We start from the raw sequence: 21,501 nt of genomic DNA on the forward strand, positions 1-21,501 counted from the left end.
TGAACTGTGTCATAAAAAATATTAACTTTCATCGGTAAAGGCTGAAAGATCCAAACTAATTCAGTAGGGAATTTGATTTGAAATAACTTTTGGGGGATGTCTTCTGTTAATAACTTACGGCTCCTAAATTCTTGCATTCAGACTTCTTCCCAAGAGACTTTTTATGATTTTAAATGTCAGTGCAACAAAAATAAAGTCAAATGTTTTGATAACTAATGCTTGACCTGCACTTGTGCACTGCTTTTGAAACAGTATTGTTGTGAACAATGATCCACTGCTCTGCCTTTTTCTCATTCCACATTCCTGTTTTTCTTGCCTCTGCTTGTTTCTTTATCTTTACTGTACATCTTAAAGCGCCCCACCCTGCCTAACCTTGTAAGCGGTGTAGCGATCATCCATGGCGTGTTTAATAAGAAGGTTCTTGAGGATGCCCACAGCCTGCTGCCTCACTTCGGGCGCCTGCTGCAAGGCCTCAGCCACCTCTCTCAGCAGCAGCCCCACCAAGAAGTGGTTCCGGCAGTATTCCTCCGTCAGGCTGAACTCCAGACTCTGCTCTGTGGTTAGGCAGACAGGAAGTGAGAGAGTATCAAGATGGGCTGAAGTGCAATTTCCTAGCTGTAAATTCTCTTCTGGTAAAATGTGTTTCTAATCGCATCTACTTCTTACACCATTTCTTCCCAATGGCTAATCAATGTATGATGTCTTAATATAAGTGACAGATGGCTGACAAGTTAAAGGAAAAGCCTAAATGATTGGCCTCAACAGCTGTGCAAAACACTTGCTGGCTGAGCCCCTAAGCGCAGCGCTTCTCCAACTTTAACTGGTATGCTTCACTTCACAAGCCACAAGAAGTCCACACCACACACTTCCCGATTTTTGTGACTTATTAACAGTAAAAAAAAAGGAACCAAATTAAATTTTAGTGAAATAAAGGTAAGCACGATACAGCAGCATCAATCCAGTATAATCCTACCCAGCGTAACCCAATGAAAGGGAGTTGAAGGCAGCTTTGCTGGGTATCCAAACAATGTTGAGATTTGGTTGAAAAGTTAAAAAAAACTGAAGGTTGTTGGAAAGATGCCAATTTGGTTGAAAAGACTGAGATGATAAGCTTCTGTTAACTCCTCAGACGACCAGCACATTCAGCTGAGAGGCAGCAGCGCCAACCGCTGCACCCCCATTCCACTTTATGCCGTGGAAATCAGTTCACGGTAGACGGAGATTTCAATTTTATCAGTCTCTTTTATTCACACAAACATGGAAAGTCTATGGACGACCTGCAAGAGACAAGATCTCTTCATACCATTTATGACAACTCCCTTCTAACCTTGAAGGGAATTCTGGGAATTACAACCCTCGCCATAACATGATAATCCCATATCTGCCTCACTCCCCTGGAACATGATAGAATCATATATGGAATTAAAACTGGAAGTAAGCATACGAGTAAATATAAGTAAATAAGATATTTGACAAGTATTTGATTACACTCACATGTGGGAACAATATGCTTTGACTTGCTACAGGAGATTCTGGACCAACATGCTGGATAGCATTATGAAGACTGCAGAAATAGGAATTTTTTTTTGGAAGACTGGAGCTCCAAAGACTTGGAGAATCTGTCTTTTTTTTTTTTCCTTTAATTTGTCACTTGACTGCATATTTTACCAAATAAATATTTATTAAAAACACCCTGAGATAATACTGCACATCCTGACCCAGGAAACCCTCACACAAAGAAATTCTTTATCTCAAGAGTTTTATATCCCGGTTTACTTAAAGAGGTATAGAAAACTTTTTATGGCACCTTTCAGGACACCTTACAGACATCAAATTCATACAATATGATGATGAGTTTTGTTCAGTATTCATGTTTTATAGAAGCAAAACATGGCAAATTCAATCATTCAAAGTGCATCACTCAAAACCGATATGCAACAAACTCGCAGAACACATTCATGAGGAAATGAATGTTTCCAGAACACGCAAAGCAGAGAGGACTTTAATAATTCATCAGGAAATCTGCTGGAAATGATCTTTCAGTATTATTCAGAAACAAGAAATAAATAAACAGACTACTACTAAAAGTGAGAAGCTCAATAGAAAGAATGGCATAGAGTTTTACAACAGTAACACTGGGTTAATAGTAAAAACAGGCAATGCAGCCTGGAAACCAGAAACCATCTCCAATTATCTTCACTAATGACAGATACGGGCAGGCAGACAGAGACAGACGGGCAGAGGAAAGCTAGAGAGAGATCCCGCAGCTTCATGAGAGATGTTTCTGACTGGTGTTTACAACAATCATGTGAATTAAGCATTAGGAAAAGAGGATAAGTCGATTCCCATAACAGCCCAGCTCCTCTCCTCTACAAATCACAGGCTCAGGACCTAGTAGGAAAATGAAGGCAAGAGCCCAGCATTAGCATTATTCTGAGTGTGAGGGGGATGAGTGCCTATGAGGGGGGAAAAAAAAAAAAAAAAAGGATACTGACGGCAGGTGTGGTTAGTGCAGGTGATAGGAGGAGCAGTCATGTGCAAGGTGTTTGTACATGGCAGCAAACGTGGTGGCGTTGATGGTGCGGTGAGCTTCACCTACCTACAGGGCCAAAAAGCTCCGTCGCATACGGAATAAAATCTGACCACAAGCAAAACACACACAAAAAAAACAGAGAGGGGTGGAGTAAAAATAAAGACATTCGGGGTCAAACTGTAAACAATCCATGCAGCATTTCCACAGCACACACTTGTTTGCTTCAGTGGTTGTGTAAAACGTGTTGCACGATCTGAGTTTTGGCTAAACTCGTTAAGCCATTCGAGATCTAAAGCAGGTAGGTGTGATGTAATGTCTGTGTGTGTGTGTGTGTGTGTGTGTGTGTGTGTGTGTGTGTGTGTGTGTGTGTGTCCCCGCATGGGCCAAACAATCAGGCAGGTTAATAGGATCAGTGTGGTGGATGCAGGTCAGAACGAGGTCAGGGGCTGGGGTCATGTGAAAGTGGGTTCAGTGAATACATGTGCAGGAATACGTACCTTGCACCCGCTGCAGCTTGGTGCGCCCAAAAGCCATGGGCAGATTGAGAGGGATGAAGTGCTCGTGGTTACACACTGTCATCAAGAAGTCAAACTTCATCTCAGTCAGCACCTGTGGCGAACATATGAGAGTGTGGTTCTCACACAAACATGCAAATTTTGGTCAGCCACTATGGGGTATACATAGCCTGCATGGGGAGGGAGGGGGGGTCTGTGAGAGCGACACATTTGACTAACAAATTCAAACATCAAAAACTAGATCAAACACCCAGATACTAACATGTAAGCATGGGTGGACAGGGTGAAAATATATACACACACACACACACACACACACACACACACACACAACATGGAGGTGGTTACAAAAATGCCACAATGCACACTTCAAACCAATTTAGACCTTTGTCCATTCAGTTAAACTGCAGCTGTGGTTGGCTAATAATCAATAATGTATGCTGTATGTAGACAAACACAAAGTTTGGAATTAATGTTCAGAATATTTAAAATCATATTATTTTCAGGAGCCTTGGTTATTCCTCTTTTGTAGAGTGTGTTTAGTTTATAGCAGTCTTGCGTTACGAGTTCTGTTTTGGGTTTCAGTTTGTGGTATCCCACCTCCCCTGTGTCTTTGCATGCTGTGTACCTACCTTTTGTTTTGTCTGACTCTGTTTCCACGTTTAGTTATCACCTGTGTCCATGTTCAGTTTTTGTGTCTTGGTCAGATTGTTTGTGTTTTGTAGTGTTCCTTGTTCGTGCTTCCCGGTGTTTTGTCCAGTCTGCGTTTGTGTCATGTTTGGTCACTTCCTGTTTTATTTTGGCGGTCCCTTGTCCCACGTGTTCTGGGTTTGGTTCTGCTTCCCTCGTGTCATTAGTCTCATTTGGTTCACCTGTTCTTCCCTGCTGTCTCCACTCTCCCTAATTACCTTGTGTGGATTTAAACCCCCAGTTCTTCTCAGTTCCTTGTTCTTACAGTGTTCTGTGGATTTGTGTTATTTTTGTGTGTTATTTTTATGACAGCTGGTTATAAAAAATGAGCTTTAGCTAAACATCAGTATCTGATGCCCCACAAACAAGTCCCACATCAGTTATGATCGATAACGGTGTGTATACTTCATGAAATTATTACTTTTTATTGCACAAAGAAATAAAATTAATGCACATAAGTAACAGTTAAATAATTATAAACTATTGATTACCTATCAATTTTACCATTTATTAATGACAACTATTATAAACCTTGTTCTCCTTTCAGTGGCCTTCGATTGTCACATATTCCCTGCGCTGTACAAATGACACCTCCAATCCAATGTCTTGTGTTCTTCCTAAATGTGTGAAGCTGTGTGTCTGCTCTGCTCTGCAGGGCACGCACCTTGGGATCTTTGAGGCTGAAATAGCACATGTAGTGGTTGACCAGACCGAAACCGAAGCCTCTGTTCATGACAGTCAGGCACCTCTGAGGACAGAAAGCAGACAAAACAAGTCACTCTTTTGTCTGAAATCCACAGAGCTGTTGTGTTGTGAGGCACGGAAGAAAGAGGCAAGAGGCAACTTGTGCAAGTCCAGGCTGCTAAAACAAATACCCTTCAAATACCCCTTACTAAAATGAAAGTAAACCTGTTTGTTTTATATAATTATTTTCTGTCATACACACTCTACTACAATATTGCACTCATAATAGACTTAATTTATTAATAAACAAATTTAAAGTATCCCTCTGGGGGGAAAGGGGCTTTAGTTAGCTCTAAATGCTCTCTTAAAGGCACTTTTTTGCTAAAACAGTTTGTTTTAGTCAAGGGATGAATTGAGGGACTACACCAAAGCCCAGTAAAAGATAACTAAGGATTATTTCCAACTGTTAATCATGCAAACCCACTCTAGCAGCATCCATGAATAAAAAAATATCCAGCTGGAAATGAAAGCAAGAGGCCTTCTTTAAGCTGGTTTCACATTTAGCATGTGGAGTTCACACCTTGATGAAATTCGCCAAGCTGAGGTTGATGCATCGAGCCTCCTCTGGGATTTCTGTGTGGCGGATCGTGATGTGCGGCATAATGGACAACACCAGGGACTGAAGCGCCTGGTGGAAACTTTCCGGAAAGCGCTGGGGCCGTGGCATCTGAAGAGATGGGGAGGACTAGCATGTCATGATACATCAAACAGCCATAAACATTATGAAGACAGATACAGTGCTGTGAAAAAAAAGTATTTGCCCCCTTCCTGATTTCTTAGTTTTTCACATAATTTTAACATTTAAACAGATTTTAATATTACACAAAGTTAAACCAAGTAAATACAAAATGTTTTAAATGATGATTTCATTAAGGGAATAAAGCTATGCAAACCTACCTGGCCCTATGTGACAAAGTAACCCCCCCCCCCCCCCCCCCCCCCCCCCCCCCATTCAATCATAAATTAATTGTGATTAACCACAATTTTGGAGAGCTGATATTCAGGCCTGGTTACTGTCTGAACTGCTGAATCAAGAAATCGCTTAAATAGAATCTGCCTGACAAAGTGAAGTAGGTTACAAGATCTCAAAAAGCAACACATCATGCCAGGATCTAAAGAAACAGCTGAGAAACAAAGTCACTGACATCTGGAAAGGGTTATAAAGCCACTTCTAAGGCTCTGAACCTTCCCAGGAGAGGCCGACGTGCCAAAATTACACCAAGAGTACCCAAAACAACATCTAAAGAACTTCAGGCCTCACTTGCCTTAGTTAAGGTCAGAGTTCAAGATTCAACAATAAGAAAGAGACTGGGCAACAATGGCATCCATGACAGAGTTTAAGGAGAAAACCACACTGCTGACCAAAAGAACACAAAGGATTGTCTCACATTTGACTGCCATTACATCTGATTAAAACACAGCACTTCATAAAAAGAACATCACACCAGCAGTCAAGAATTTTGGTGGTAGCGTGATGGTCTGGGGCTGCTTTGCTGCTTCGGGACCAGGACGTCTTGCCGTAATTGATGGAACATGTCCGGCCATCAGTTCTTGCCCTGAAGCTCAAGCACACTCGGGTTATGCAACTGGACAATGACCCAAAACACACCAGCAAGTCCACCTCTGAACGACTTAAAAGACCCCAAAATGACAGTTTCAGGGGTGGCCGAGTCAAAGTCTGGACTTATGCTCAAAAACTCTCCAATGTGGCTGAATTAAAACAATTTTCTGAAGAAGAGTGGGGCAGAAAGCTTCACTGCAAGTTCCTGCAAACGCTTGATTGCAGTTCAACTGGTTGCGCCACCCTTGGCACAACCAGTTATTAAGTTTAAGGGGCAATTCCTTTTCACACAGGGCCAGACAGGTTTTTTTTTTTTTCTCTTAATAAATGAAATCATCATTTAAAAAGTGCATTTTGTGTTTATTTAGGTTTTCATTTCCTAATATTAAAATGTGGTTGATGATCTGAAACATCTAACTATGACAAATACGCAAAAAAAATAAGCAATCAGGAAGGGGGTAAATATTTTTTGTCATATTAGCAATGTTATCTATATATTATCTATATTCCCAGCATATAAATACGACTGAAGGTATATATTTTCTTTAAATAACTTAGGTAACGTCTTCTTAACAGCAGCAGTCACAGCTCGGGATGCTGCTGAATATCTGGCATTTCTGGATAAGCTCCAGATGGAACCCAGACTAGTATACACAAATAAACACTGAGCCTTCTTTGGATGTCTGTGAGGTTCTGTGTTTTGTAGCATCATATATGCTTATATGGACATAACCATATCACCACACAACAATATGTTATGTCCTATGTGGACTGGATCTTATAAGCAATCCAGTCCACATAGGACACAACAATATGTTATGTCCTATGTGGACTGGATTGCTTATAAGATCCAAGTCTGGATAAGAATTTCAATCAAAGACTATATAGTCATAAACTGTTCAGTGTCACGGTGTGAAGCACAACACTTAATACCAACCTTCATGCGGTTTTCCTCCTGCAGGTACTGGGCCATGGATTTAGCCATGGTTTCAAAGAAGAACCAAGAGTACTGCAGAAAGGAGCAAAGGATTAATCGTTACGCAAGTTTCCTTGGAAAATAATAGGAGTTCATTAACAAGAAGAGTGTGTCAGGGAAAACCGTCATCGAGATAAAACGGTGATGGGAAGCGTGGTATCCTACAAGCAGCTACATGTTGAAGGATTTCTTTCCTGAAACTGGCGACACCAACTGTCAGACCCATTTACTTCCATTTTTAGGGCGTTGCACCACCTGCTGCTGAAAGTTGGTACTACAAGTGGACTGACACAGGAATTATATGAGTACACACGGTCTACAGGGCAGAGTACGCACTTTGAGCAGTTTATTGCTGGTGTTGAAATCAGCAGTCTGTTTGAGGATGGCTGTTACAGCTGTGGCCAGCACCTCATGAGTGGTCACCGAGTTTCCCGACGCAGGATTGTTGGTTACAAACACGTACTGAGAAGAAAGGTGGGGGGGGGGGGGGGGGGGGGGGGGGGGGACACTTTAATTTACAGACACAAGCAGAAACTGGCACTGCCTAACAGTGTTTGTCATGATAGCTCACCTTAACAAAAGAGCGCAAGTAGTGTTCCAGTCCCTCCTCGTGGCATTTGGAGACTATATGTATGACCACACTGAAGGCACACAGCGTGGAAATTAAATTTAAATGTGTTTATCAGCAGTAAAAACTAAGCACTGATGCCACATTTGATTTTTAACTGACCGCAAAGAGTTGACAGCAATCTCATGGGCTTCTTTGGTGGCTGCTGTGAGGACCTCAAACAGCTGCATCAGAACTGTTGGCAGGAAGGTGATGATGACATGAGTCTCCATGGCATGCAGGCACTGCAGGAAAGAGGCCAGAGGAGGTCATTTTTTTTTTGACTCCCAAATCTTTACTAGAATCTCATGTGAAATTCTTTGCAGCTGAATATAGTGATACTGCAGCACACCCATGCCATAGTGACTTTCACAAGGCAGACCCATCCTAAAGCATACCCTTCTTTATGATCCTTTCTGACTAAAAAAGACAAAATCATGTCTTATTAAGTACTTTAAGTTTTGAAACTAGAACATGAGCTGTTGCTTCTATATAACTGCACTTCTTTTTGCAACCAAAGAAGTTGCCCTATGCTGGCCAACAGAAAGAACTATAACAACTATATGAGAAGTCTTTTACTGCATCAGTGGAGACTGTTGTATGCACCACTGAAAGGTATATTGATTGTCGAATGACTGAGGCTCTGTGAAGCTCCCAACTAGCTATAATAATGCATGCAGTACAGTAAATGATCAATCTGCACTGCTGAATGACTGAGACAAAGTGGAGGTAAGTGATCAATATCTGCAAATGGCCTAAAGCTGAGATACTGAGTGCGCACTGCCTCACAGCATCTCACCTTCAGGTATTTAATAAGTTCTGCTGGGTTGCCCTCTGATGTGGTCCTCATCAGCTGGCAGTGCTGGAAGAATTTGTGTAGGTGGAGGTCCTGTGGAAACACAAAGAACACCAGCGTCATTGAAAGCAGCTGCCTCCATGTGTGCGCCAAACTAAAGAATCAAGCTGTACCTGAGGATAGATCGTTGATGCTACATGGGTCCTCACTTTGAACAGTGTCTTGGCATTTTCCACCCACTTGATATCAGGTTGAAACTATTCAAAGAACAAATAATAGACAAAACAGAATTAGCGTTAGCAAACTTTCCAGCATCTTCCTTCAGCACTACAAACTGACACAACATTGTTCGCTGTAACATTGCAATCATGACAGCAGTAAGAGGAATGTTTCCATTGGCTTTAAGAGTCAGCATCAGTGCTCGAGTCTTGGTGTAAAGGCACATGGTCTAACCTTCCTGGTGTCCTGACAAAGATATCCAGCAGGCAAGGTGGCAGCCACAGGTAACTGGAACTCTAACGACTGCATCCTGCCATCTTTAAGCAAAGGCATCCAGGAGTAGCCCACTGAAACGCATGAAAGCAGCCGAGTTTTAGGAGATGGCAAAACTTTGAAAAGCTTCATCAGGTCAAAAGACTCACCGAGTAACTCCACTCCATCCCTCTTCTTGCTGCTGGCCTTGCTGCTGGATTCACAGCTGATGTGGTAAAAGGTGAAGAGGATATGGTGTTTCTCGTGCACGTGAACTGGCAGCTCAATTTTAACCTGCGCACAGTGGAACTATTTTAATCTTTATATATCAACATCCCACAAGCTACAAGTTACTTTGCAGAGCACCAATCAAAAATGTTGCCTTCATGTTTTATTGGTCACATTGGTGTATATTAAACACAATAGTATTAATTGTTTCATCACATCACATCACATCTTAGTAATTAGTTAGTGATTATCATTTACACATTGTGGGGGGGGTTCTTTTGCTAAAGAAACCTGCAAAAAATTATATGAAAGTGAGGGTTTCCTTCAGACCCTAAATGAATAAAAGGTCACATTAACATAAAATAAACTAAAAGGCATCTAAAACTACCACCTCCCAGGTATTTATACAGTGACAAAGAGAAAGAAGTGTAAAAGCAGACTGGTACAGCAATCTCGAATCTGTTCGAGTATAGTTTAATATGAGGTAACCAGATAGATTTAAACTTTGTGTGTCTGCTGAAGGTCCTGAAAAGATTCAAAATGTGTGTCATCAAAACATCGATGTTGGGAGGAAATAAGGCATGAGTTAATCTGAATAATTTATTTTAATTGCTACTGAGAAGTTTTCTAAAAGCATGTCAACATCTGTTAAAAATATTAGGACAAAGTATGGTTTAAGAAACGGCGTCATCCGTTTCAATTCTGTCCATCAAAGAGTTCACATTACAAGCTAAATACTTTGAAGCAGAAGAACTCGGTGTGTACTGGAGCTCGTACTCAGACTGTTAACACATTAACCTGGTTAATGCAAATATATGTAATACCTGCTAAGGTAAATTGCTACTAATAATAAAAAACATAGCCATATGCTTTAAGTGCACAGAAGTACAGTTTCTGTGTGTCAGACAGGGTGGATAGAATAAATGGAGAGGCCATTGACCGAAAGCTTTTTTTTTTAACTTTGTATCCAGTAGAACATAATTAGAATAAAACTGAACTTCAATGAATTTTTTTTTTTTTTTAAATGCCAAAAGGCTAACAGCATTGGTTTGGGACAAATGTCACACCCTCAAAAAGTCAAATCATCTTCCATAGAGGATAACACATGTACTGAAATAAACACTAAGGTGTTTGAAGAATTTTAGGATGCTTTTTGAACTTTATAAAAGATTCAAATGTAACAGTTTTGTGTTCTTAGATCTTTTTGATTTGACATTTTTGGTATGAATTTAATCACTTTGCCCATTTTCTCTTCATGAAGAAGAGGATGGGATTGCCTTGTGTTGAATAGCAAGAGCAGACTGTTGTTTATATTGTTTTAGCTTTGTTTTGTTTGTGTGTTTGTCCTGTAATTAATGTGTAAATAAAAAAAACCCTAACCACAGGGCATTGTTGATATACGCATCTCTTGAACCTGCAAGGCACATGTGACGCTGAGGCACCAGAGGGCAGCGACAGCAGGGAAATGTAGTTTCGCTGGGACCAGCACGTGCTGATTGTTTTTGGCAGGAAACGACACAAAAGCGTACAGACAAACTAAAGAGCTTTATCGCACACATGACAAACAGCTTCTTAATGCCACGAATGAATATCACAACTCTTAAATTGATGACAACAGCATGAATCATTCTGCTGCTGCCTTTTTTTTTTTACTCTCTTTGGTAAATTAAACAAAATCTATCCTTAAGATTGTGAAAAGCTAACAAATTTCATGTATGATTGTAAAAAACATCTCAGAATCCTTGGTATAACATCAGTAACTATAAATATATTCTATATGTTGCTTATAAATGCACTTGTTGACAGGTTTTAAAGGGCAAAGATGTTTAAGCAGAAATTTTCATTGATGTGGAGGTAAATCCCACTGAGTGTGCTTTTGTGCGTTCCTGCATGCATGTGGGTGTACATGGGGGTGCTTAAGATCCTAATCCATTTGATATTAGGGCCATATGGACCCCTCTGCTCTATCGCTCTACCATCATCTTGACTGCACCTCTTTTGCTGAGCTTCCCTGGCTTTGTGTTGGTTCGTTCTTGCACGTGTGTGTGTGTGTGTGTGTGTGTGTGTCTGCACACTGTCTGTTGGGCCACTCTAGTGTGAGATCACAGCCGTATCCTGAGACAGATTTATGGGATTATCACAGTGCTCCTGAGGAACGTCAGTACTGAACACAAAGACAGCCGCTTAAAAAAAAAACAAAAAAAAAAACTTCCGGGGTATCAAATAAGTTTCTTTCTCAAATCAAACTAATTTCAGTTTCTGGAAGCACTCACACTTTTTTAAATATGCTAACTTTATCTAATTTAATAGGAAATGTGAAATTATATTGTGCATGAATGAAATAAGGACAAGCTTGCGACGTGAACTCACCTCATCATAGAACTCAGGGCTCTGATTGTGGTGCAGGACGGCCGCGTAGGTGCTGCTGGTGAAGAGTGAATCTCCCGGCTTGCCATAGATGCACTGAAAGGCACGAGGCACATCGGTCATTTTGATTTTATAGGCACGGCGGTGAGTAAGTGCTCAGAAAGCGGTGGTTACTGGCATTATTTGGAGAAAAGACAGGGTGAGTGTGCACGCATCACACAATTAAAACAAAGCCTGGCAAAACTGCAAAGAAAGACCTGGAATCATAAAACGTTTGGTCTCTGACTGGACAGATGCCTCACTCTGACAAATTCTATGGGTTTTCAAACCTTACACGACACTGATGAACTTATTTTAAGTGCGCAGCAGAGCCCTTCCTCCTCTGCTGGATTGCTGATGACAGAAAACCACTCTGACTCCAAAGTGTGATGCCATAAACAACAATATAACTGAGATATTTTAAAAATTCAACCACAAACACTGCATATGTGGACATTTTTGATCTCTGATGCTCGCTTTTAAGGCTGAGCCACAGCAGGAAGACTTTGTGTGGGAAAAATAAATCTGTACAGCAAGATCAAGCTTGACCAGTTCAGGATGTTTCTAATGAGGGGTGACAAAGCAGAGGAAGAAAATTCAGACTCCTTCTGATGGCATTATGCTTTAATTAGGATGCTAACTATTGTTGTCATCTCTAATGAACAATAATGGGCAGTGCTATTCAGAGAAAGGACAGAGCTCCAGGAGCCAAGTGACTGAAATCTAGACTAATAGAAGCTGGAATCAGAAAACCAGCCGGAGCCAGGAAACGAGCCCCGAGGATGGGAGAGGCTCCGTGAGAGAGGACCCGGTTCAAATTCCCAGAACAATCTGGAAACAAGCTGTAAGTGGAAGAGGAAGGAGGCAGGAGGCAGGGGAAGATCTGCGGTCTCAGATCATGAGGTGCAGAAGTGCAGGTGCTGCATGGTTTGTGTACCTCTAGAGAAAAACATCACATTCAGATACCCTCACTGCAGAGGCAAGGAGGCTGATGAGCGTCACGATTGCCTGACTCAGGATGGGGGTCGAGGTGCAGCTGAAGGAGCTGTTTTGGATCTTATCTGTCACAAAGGGTGGCACGTTAGCGCATGCATTGTGCCACACATGAATAAAAGTGTTGTCTACTGGGGCGAAATGAGAGCGCTCAAACGTGAACTCAAGAATGCAGGAGTAAGCGGTCTCCTCGCAATGAGAAAGGAAGCAGCAGAAATTAATGCACTTTAAATTCACATCCTCTGGGAATTCCACCTTCTTTGGCCTTCACATTGCCGCTCCGCAAGGCTCTAAATGAATTTCCTCCCAGTCAGACTGTATCTTATGTGAACCCCTGGATCTTCCCAAGCTTCCGCTAACCCTGATCAAATCTCCTGAGAGGTGTGCTGCCTGCTCCTGCTACTGTTTGTAAACAGCTTTCTGCCTCACTGTACTTTTAGCGCTGTTTGGAACACAGTCTGACCCACGTCTGGGCATATCTGTGTGTGTGTGTGTGTGTGTGTGTGTGTGTGTGTGTGTGTGTGTGTGTGTGTGTGTGTTCTAGCTGACACATAAGATGCATGACTGCTCACTGATCTCTCTCAACCAAGAGGATCTCAAATTCTAAAGGTTTCGGTGGTTAAACTCAAAGAATTTCTGTTTCTCTTCTTCTAGAAAAGTGAAAAGAAAAAATAAAATCAGCCCTGCTTTGATGACTATTTCCAACCACAAATATTTGACATGTGTGGCCAGAGAGAAACAGAGAGGAAAAGGAGGGAGGAAAAAGGGTGAGCATTCATTATCTTCTGCTGCCAGCTATAATAACCAGTTTCTGCGAGCGTTTCCCTTCTCTTTCTGGGCCCCTCAGCTGCACTCTCCACTTTGTAACAAGCAATAAAAAAAAAAAGTTTATCATGTCTGAGGCCCCTGCCGCTGATCAGATCTCCCTGAGGACATTCCACGGCAGTATTATTGTTTCTCAGACAATAATCCAGGCCTCTGGGGCACTTCCTTAACAATCTATCTCTGTTTTTTTTTGCATCCATCTTCTTCTATTTCACTTTTTTATCATTATATTAACTATGTCACTGGGTGGTTTTCAAAAACTTTTTTATGTATGTACTTCTGTTTCTCTCCATTAGCTTTTTTTAAGCTGGGGGAGAGGCAGCATCACACCTACAGGTAATTTGTGCATATCACCTTTGACAACACTATGAAACACAGATTCGAGTCCCTCTCTCTTTCGTACATTGCTCCTGGCAGTCTATAAACTCTTTTTTTCATGCTTGAGGAGATGTAATGATGCAAAAAGAGAGATTTCTTAATAAGACGAAAAAATGGTGCCGAATAATTTCTCAGACATGGTGTCAGCAAACAAAGCTTCAGGTGTCTGTAAAATGAAGCAAATGCAGAAGTGGCTTACATCTGCATTTTTTCTAATGGCCAGCAGGGGGCAACTCCTGGCTGTACAAAAAGTCTGTATAGACGTCTATGGGAAAATGGCCTTCAGCTCCCCTGATCTTTGATCTCACTGACAGCATTCCTGATTCGTTTATGGTCTCAGCCGCTAGTTTCAAATCTTATTTAATACAACATTATGCTGACTTTGTAAATTATTTTTTCCATTAAGGTAAAGGAAAAAAACGTGATAAAGCAGGGTTTCCTTTAGGGTGGACCTACCTTGTAACCCTACTAGACATGCGATACGAGTTTGCACGAGCATAAGGTAGCATAAGCTATACCAACAAGAGATCCTAGAATCTTAACACTGTTCAACTGCAGTGATGAATAATTTAACCTACTATAATAAGTGAACAAAGCAGCCAAACAGGACAAGGTGAAATAGTAATTAGCCATAGCCTTGGCTAATAGTTTCTTTTATAGTATACTAACTCTTTAAAGTCTGAAAAACTAATTAACCATAACAGTAGGCTCATTAGATGCATTACACATTTTAGGGGTAAAAAAACAAACAAAAACCCACAAATTTTACTCAGGCAACATGTGATGCCAGGCTTGTAATACACTAGAGAAACTCCTATGTGTAGTATTCCAGGAAATATAAGAGGATATTTTCAGTTGCAAAAGTCTCCTCCAATCTCCAGTCACAGCTGCACATCTGGTTATAAATTCATATATCGATATATAATGTAAATGAAACAATGTTTGTTAAGAATACTGGGAACCCTGATAAATGCTTGACCTTTTTCCCCAACCATATCCAGAAAAAGTTAAAAATATTTCATATAACATATTACAGTGCACACTGACCTTTAAAGGAGCAGCACCTTCTTCGTCCGAATCTCGGAACTGGATGCAGACCGCAATGTTTCTGGCCTGAAGTGGAGGAAACATGACATCAGTCAGTGCACACAGCCAAGCAGGCGATCAGCGAGAGCGACTGCGCCACTAAGCCCAGTCAGTCACGCCTGCTCAGTATGCAGCAACAACACACAAACAACACAGATGAACGACATTTAAACTGCACAGTCACCACTCCCCAGTTACATCCCGCTCCCGACTCACACACCTTAGTGAAGGTCTTCTGGTTGTCGTATTTGAGCTGCAGGGGGTAGACATACAGCTGGTTCTTGTAAGTGGTGAAGGGACAGTTGTACTTGGCTTCCTCGGGGAGGAACTCCTCAATCTCCACTGACACCCGCTCACAGCTGTCCTCAAAGGGCTTGACGGGAATGTAAGAGGACGTCACTGTGTCTGGGGGACAGAGCGCACGTCGAGTCAGAGAGCCAACCTTTGTGTTACGGCCTCTTGTGTCGTCCCAAAGAATAAACCTCAATTCACTTCTTAATATCCATTACAAAAACCTATCAAAAGCTCTGGAATGCACAGAATGCTGCTTACAATATCCAAAGCATATCACCCAAAATGCTTCCTTATATTCTTCGGTTTCCATAATGAGCCCTGAAACTGTTTTACATGTTATAAGTGATTTAGTCCCAATATGTCTCCTATTGATCATGCATGTGACATGCTAGGTTCATCAGAAGAAGCTACGACCAATGACCACAGCACATCTGCAGGCTGCACTCATCCAGGAATGGAGATCAATTCCTCAACAACAGATCTGGACACTCGTTTGGTCTGTGCACAGATGGGTGATTGCTTGCGGCACGTGCAGAGAAGGCCGTACCTCGTATTAAATGTCTTGTCATGTGATAGCTTTGGTCTATAAAATGCAGAGTATTTAAAACACAAACTTGTCTGTTGTTGTTAAATCTGAGAGCCTATGAACAAACATGGCTGTTAAAGTCGTTTTAATGGAATTGTTGGATTTTGAGCAAGGAAACTTGAGCTGCTTACTTGAGAAATCAGGTGGGACACACTCAATGGTGACATTCAGCTGTCCAGGGATGATCTGAAGTTTGCTTTTCTCAGGTCTGACAAGGAAAAGGAAATTTAGTACATTATGCCATTAAAGCTTAAGTGTTCTTTATATGTGATGACCTCCATAATGACAGTCCTGAGTCTGTCCTCTTATGCAATGGTGTGTGAAACATAGACACAGTCATCATGTATCTCTGGATGACTGTTTTGTGCCACAGTAACTAAGCATAAATAGCTAAGGAGTGGTGATGACTCACTTCCTGATGTCGGCCAGCAGCTTGATGATGTCATCAGTCGAGATTTTGCTGCTGTCTTGGCGATAGAGAGGAGAAAACTTCCCATCCATATCCAGGCTGCCCTGCGCGTCTTTAAACACCTGCCTGCAACCACATCACACACAGCTACAGTCCTCGCCTCGCACATACAACCAAATACGTTTTTATTCAGGGTTAAACACAACAGGTCTTTGTTAGCATTATAAGCAAGATAAGTGGACTGTTTTAACATCCAACAACTCAGCAGAAGAATGAAGTGAAGCAAAAGGAAATTTCTAGGTTATGCAAAGTTTTACTTCCAGTGTTAGGGTAGGGTAGAGTGAGTTGTTACATATCCTGCTTTTCAGTGAAACCTAACTACTCTTAAAATGGAGTATGAACCATTTAAAAAAAAAAGGTGTGACTTCTGTGGTGGGTCAGTTACCTGTTAAAGCCTCCACTAGGCCTGCAGGCCTGGAGGGGGTGACCTGTCAGGCTCCTCAGGCTTGTAAACCTGTCAGAGCTTCTATTTCCACATCAAGACCCGACAGTTCCTGGAAGTTTTCTGTGCTGCCTTTCATTAAGTGCACTTCAACAGCAATTTAGAGTGACTGCTTTTCATGAGTTACGTTAAATGTCATACTTGGAATATCTTGATATGAAAATGATCAAACTGGATCAGCATACAAATGAATGTTCTTTTAGACAAACTTTATTTATCCCTGAAGTTGTGAAATTCCTAAACTTTTGGAAGTAAAAAAGTATATCTTATTTTCTACCCCTAGATTAGGGTTTAAAATTCACCGTATGATCTTAATATGCTGACATCGCTGCATGTGTTTAGAGGAGATCATTCCAAAGATGAATCCAAACAGATTCATTACAGGACATTACTTATTCCCGTCTTACTTGGCAGCCCAAGCAAATGGCATCCTGAACTGGCCCAGGCGTTGGCATGTCTGCTTGGCAGTTTTGAGCACCTTCTGAGCGGTCTGAGGGGACACAAGAGAAGGCGATCAGCAAACCCAGCGTCAACATCAGAGTGGATCACTGAGGTTTTTAATCGTCTTATCAACTAGGTCAAAATCGATGGTGGCATACCTTAGTGATGTCAGAGGTCTTGATGTATGGCTCGGCGCAGTGGGTGATGCCATTCTGTAACACCTTCTCCACACGGGCCACCAAGAAGATATCTGCATGGGGGTTGGTCACTGAAAAGATACCCTGCAAAAGAAAGGGGAGCAATGACTGAAGAGGCCAAGCACCCAATTCAGTTCAATTCAATTTTATTTATATGGCACAACAACAGTTGCCTCAAGGTGTTTTATACTGTACAGTAAAGACCCTACAGTAAAAATTCAACAAGACCTGTGGTTGGAGTTTGATTTGACAGCTTTTAAGCATCTTTCAATAAAACTCTCTTCCTAAAAATGTTCCAGTGGGAGAACAGAGAGGAGAGATTGTGAGTTCTCTGAAGAGAAATTACTTCATCCTGACTAAGTTTCAAATAATGAATCCAGCCTATGTGCAAGTAATCCTGATGAGCCAAATGCTGAGACGGCTCTAAATATGCTGTTTCAGACATTTTTTCTTCTCATGGCTCTGTAGACAAAACAGGTATTCCTAATATGGTCACGTCAGGCACACCGTCGTGGGCACAAAAGCCTGAACCAGCTGTTGCTGTTGCTGACCTCCCGTTTGTGAGGGGGATCCAATAAAGAGCAGGAGAAGGGAACTAAAATGGCTTGTTTCAGACAATGAAAAGGAGCTGCACCAGTAAAACATAAATGAATGAATCATAGCAGTAGCACAGTGGTGCAGTGGTTAGTATGCGGTGGTTATAACAACAAGAAGATCCTGGGTTTGAATCCAGCTGGAGCCTTTCTGTGTGGAGTTTGCATGTTCTCCCTGTGGGTGCTCTCCATCTTCCTCCCACAGTCCAAAGACACGCAGTTAGGTTAACTGGTGATTCTGAATTGCTCATAGGTGTGCATGTGAGTGCGAATGGTTGTCTGTCTCTCTGTGTTGGCCTTGCGACAGGCAGGGTGTACCCTGCCTCTTGCCCTGTGGCAGCTGGGATAAGCTCATTAGGAGTAGAAAAATTCTATGCAACTACTACTCTGGTCCACAAATATGAGCATAATAGATCTAGTTTAAATATCTTCACTCTTAGATTCATCCAGTGCTTTCGTATGAGATCGATGCAGGGGAAGTGGCTGATGCTAGCTAAAGCTGTACAGGAAACCCACATGGGCCTCACATCTATATATGGTCTGGTAACATGGGTCTGTATTTGAGCTTCAAATGTCAGTTCAAGCAAGCAGTCTCAAGGGGACAGTGATTACGATTAGACTAAGCCATGCTGCTCACACTGATAGGACCAATAAAAACTAAAAGTCTATACAGAAGCAGGTTTATTTTGAAAATCAAGTCTCAACATAAGTGACACAAAAGTGACAGTACCAAAGAAGCAGCTGATTCAGATTTAAATCCAAACAGATGTAGGCAAACTGCACATTAATAACACAATGAGAAGCTAGCACACTGCCAGTCAGAGATGCATGCACACACACACACACAGCAGGGTTACACTCCAGGCCATAACCCTGTCCATCCTTTCTCATCTCTCCTTATTCACAATATTAACAACCACACACAGCTGCTTTTGCTTTCAATTTTTGACAGTGGGATTTGTTGCTTACCGCTCATCACTGTACATTTCCTACAGTGTGGTTTAAAAAAGCTTGTAAATGCCACATTTTAGCATTAAACTTTCTTGAATAGTTCGTAAACAGTGTCACAACCTTTTTGCGCAAAAATAAACCACCTCACTGCTGAAAATACTGAAACTCCTAATCATACTAAAATGGATAAGATTTGTGAGTTATGTAATAAAATGGCCCAGAGGCTTTGGCGTCCTCCTGAGCGCTACCGCTGATGCAGTGGAGAGATGAGAGGTGGTGGCTGTGTTCTTGGAACACACCCAGTGCACCTAAATTAAACTGTGGTCTGCAGAGCTATAATAGCACACTAATCACTGAGGTAGGAGCCGCTCTGTTTGTACGCATTTATTTGCGTGTACATGTGTGCTCTGCTGGTGCTCCACAGACATTTCTGGCAGAGAAGTCCATAAATTAAACACATAGGAAAATCTTTTATGTCTGCAGCTTTAAGAGGGCCTGCTGCTGGCTGCCTCTGCTTTGCATGTTTGTCAGTCTCACTCTGATTCATCTCCACACCTTCAAGTTGTTTCTGCTTTTTTTTTTTTTTTTTTTGCTGCAGTGTTCATCAACTCATGTCTCCTGTCATGGAAATGGAAAGTGAGTTTGTTTTATAACCTAACTGCTGCTAGCTTACACCAGGCACCAGTCCCGTTCAATGACTTCATCGCTGCAATGGGCCAAGCAGCCAGAGGTAAAGAGCAGGCCGTGTGTGCGCTGAGCTCACAGCACCTGCAAATGTTTGCAGAAGGCCTGAGCCAGAAGTAACACTCACACTATTTCTTCCTAAATAAACCCTAGACTTAAAATACCGCAAAATGAAGTGACAAGACATAAAAGCTTACATCCTGAGCCCTGAGCTCACATTAGAGGATTGGAAAACCAAAGTGATTCTGAAATCATTTGCAAATGTTAGCTGAATGAGCTAAACGGGATCATGTGGATCCTTTCAAAGTTCTTTAAGTCTGGATGTGGACCAAACACTGACTTGTGACACACTCAGCATGATCTAGCATGACAGTGGAGAAATGAATTAAAAAAAAAAAAAAAAGATTATCATGCATTTGGCTAAACAGTTACCGCACTGTGCACACTGTGTCAGCTCAGTCCTGACTGAGGGCAGTTGTACACAAGGGCCAGCTGCAACCAATATGACAAAGCTGAATTTATGTTACAGAACCAAATGAGAGTTCAGCAGTGTATGGACAAAGCCTCCAACCATAAACCTGGCTTGGAAAAAAGCAGAAAGTGATAAAAAAACAATGTAACATAAATGGCTTAAACTGTAAATTCTTTACTTTGTTTTACTGACTCATTCATTACTTTTTAGTATCTGCATGCTTCTACTTGCCCTAACTCAGTAAATAGTTACTGAAAGGTATGTTCCCATTTCCGCAGGGGTGATCGGTTCTTAATGTTTCAAAGTGTCGGTTTATTTGTGTTTTCAGGTGGCGAAAGGGACAAAAACACGTTTTACCCTGTTAAAGGGAAACAAGTATCCCTCCATTTTCTTCCGATTATACTTTTCATGGTTGTGGGGGGGCTGGACCCTATTCCAGCTGTCATGGGGTGAGAAGCAGGGCAAACCTTATCAGCCTGTCACAGGGCTAATTTAGAATCACCAATTAACCTAACCCCACTAAGTGCATGAGGAAATGGGGAGAACATGCAAACCCCCACAAAGAAAGGTCCCCAGCCAAGGTAGATTTGAACCCAGGACCTTCTTGCTGTGAGGCAACAGTGCTAACCACCACTCCAAAGTGCTGCTAACTATGCTGTTCCTTATTTTCTGCCATATATTTACAGTTACTGTGGTGCATGAAAGATGGCCAGCATTTCCGATAATGAGGTCAGCATCTGTACAAGTAAGGACAAAAACTCAGGTTCAGATTATTTTTCTACTCTTGGCTCTGTGTGATGTCAGTAAGAGCAGAGATCCACAACATGGTCGTTATGGAAGCCCCGCACACCCGCTGTTGAAACCTTCTGTTTTTGAGGGGTAGCCAATCAGAAGAAAGCTGGCTTAAAGGGAGGCTTGTTTCAGATAAAGGATGAATTGATGGGCTGCAAGTCCCAGTATAAGGTAAACAAGGAATATTTTGAACAGTGATTATTACCGTATTTTCCGGACTATAGAGCGCACCATACTATAAGCCGCACCTACAAATTTTTTGGAAAAAACTGGAAACGTACATATATAAGCCGCACCGGGCTATAAGCCGCTGGTATCTCCGCCGCTCTCGGTTTTCAACAATTACTCGGCACTCAGCAGAGGGGGACAGACAACCCCAAATTTGAGTTATAACAAGTCAATTAACCATTGATTCGTTCACGCCGAGCTTACGTGCAGCGGCTCTATTTCCCTCCTGTAGTGCCAGGTCGATAGCCCTCAACTTAAAAGCGGCATCATAGGAAGTTCTTGTTGTGGTTTCCATGATGAGGGAGTTTGAAAAAAATCTCTTTTGTGCCTGCTGCTAGCACTTGTTGGCGCTTTCTTCTTTGATTTCCAACTTTGACGTCCCATGATTCATATCCTGCTAAAGAGCCCCCTGGTGGTTAAAGAAAAATCCACAGAAACGCCGCACCGGGCTATAAGCCGCATGGTTCAAAACGTGTGAAAAAAGTAGCTGCTTATAGTCCGAAAAATACGGTAATTGTTTTTTTTTTTTTACATGTGTTCATG

The 21,501-nt window shown here is 41.8% G+C and overlaps 1 protein-coding gene across 2 annotated transcripts in view; it reads right to left on the reverse strand.

Annotated features, from left to right (window-relative positions):
• dock11 (dedicator of cytokinesis 11) overlaps nt 1-21,501 on the reverse strand; it is an 83,610-nt gene that overhangs the window by 40,445 nt on the left and 21,664 nt on the right. The window contains exons 13-32 of one of the 2 annotated variants that reach the window (XM_030722510.1): nt 17,200-17,322; nt 17,008-17,090; nt 16,102-16,224; nt 15,821-15,897; nt 15,030-15,214; nt 14,771-14,836; nt 11,492-11,584; nt 9,064-9,187; nt 8,876-8,988; nt 8,596-8,679; nt 8,426-8,515; nt 7,750-7,871; nt 7,591-7,660; nt 7,356-7,481; nt 6,981-7,052; nt 5,003-5,149; nt 4,403-4,486; nt 3,031-3,142; nt 2,600-2,638; nt 373-554 (exon numbers count right to left, since the gene is read on the reverse strand). In XM_030722510.1, the coding sequence (XP_030578370.1) occupies nt 373-554; nt 2,600-2,638; nt 3,031-3,142; nt 4,403-4,486; nt 5,003-5,149; nt 6,981-7,052; nt 7,356-7,481; nt 7,591-7,660; nt 7,750-7,871; nt 8,426-8,515; nt 8,596-8,679; nt 8,876-8,988; nt 9,064-9,187; nt 11,492-11,584; nt 14,771-14,836; nt 15,030-15,214; nt 15,821-15,897; nt 16,102-16,224; nt 17,008-17,090; nt 17,200-17,322 (2,115 nt within the window). The remainder of the gene's footprint in view (nt 1-372; nt 555-2,599; nt 2,639-3,030; nt 3,143-4,402; nt 4,487-5,002; nt 5,150-6,980; nt 7,053-7,355; nt 7,482-7,590; nt 7,661-7,749; nt 7,872-8,425; nt 8,516-8,595; nt 8,680-8,875; nt 8,989-9,063; nt 9,188-11,491; nt 11,585-14,770; nt 14,837-15,029; nt 15,215-15,820; nt 15,898-16,101; nt 16,225-17,007; nt 17,091-17,199; nt 17,323-21,501) is intronic. The other variant, XM_030722511.1, reaches the window with a different exon arrangement.

Source organism: Archocentrus centrarchus (genome assembly GCF_007364275.1).
Source record: "Archocentrus centrarchus isolate MPI-CPG fArcCen1 chromosome 18 unlocalized genomic scaffold, fArcCen1 scaffold_23_ctg1, whole genome shotgun sequence".
In the NCBI taxonomy this organism is placed as follows: Eukaryota; Metazoa; Chordata; class Actinopteri; order Cichliformes; family Cichlidae; genus Archocentrus; species Archocentrus centrarchus.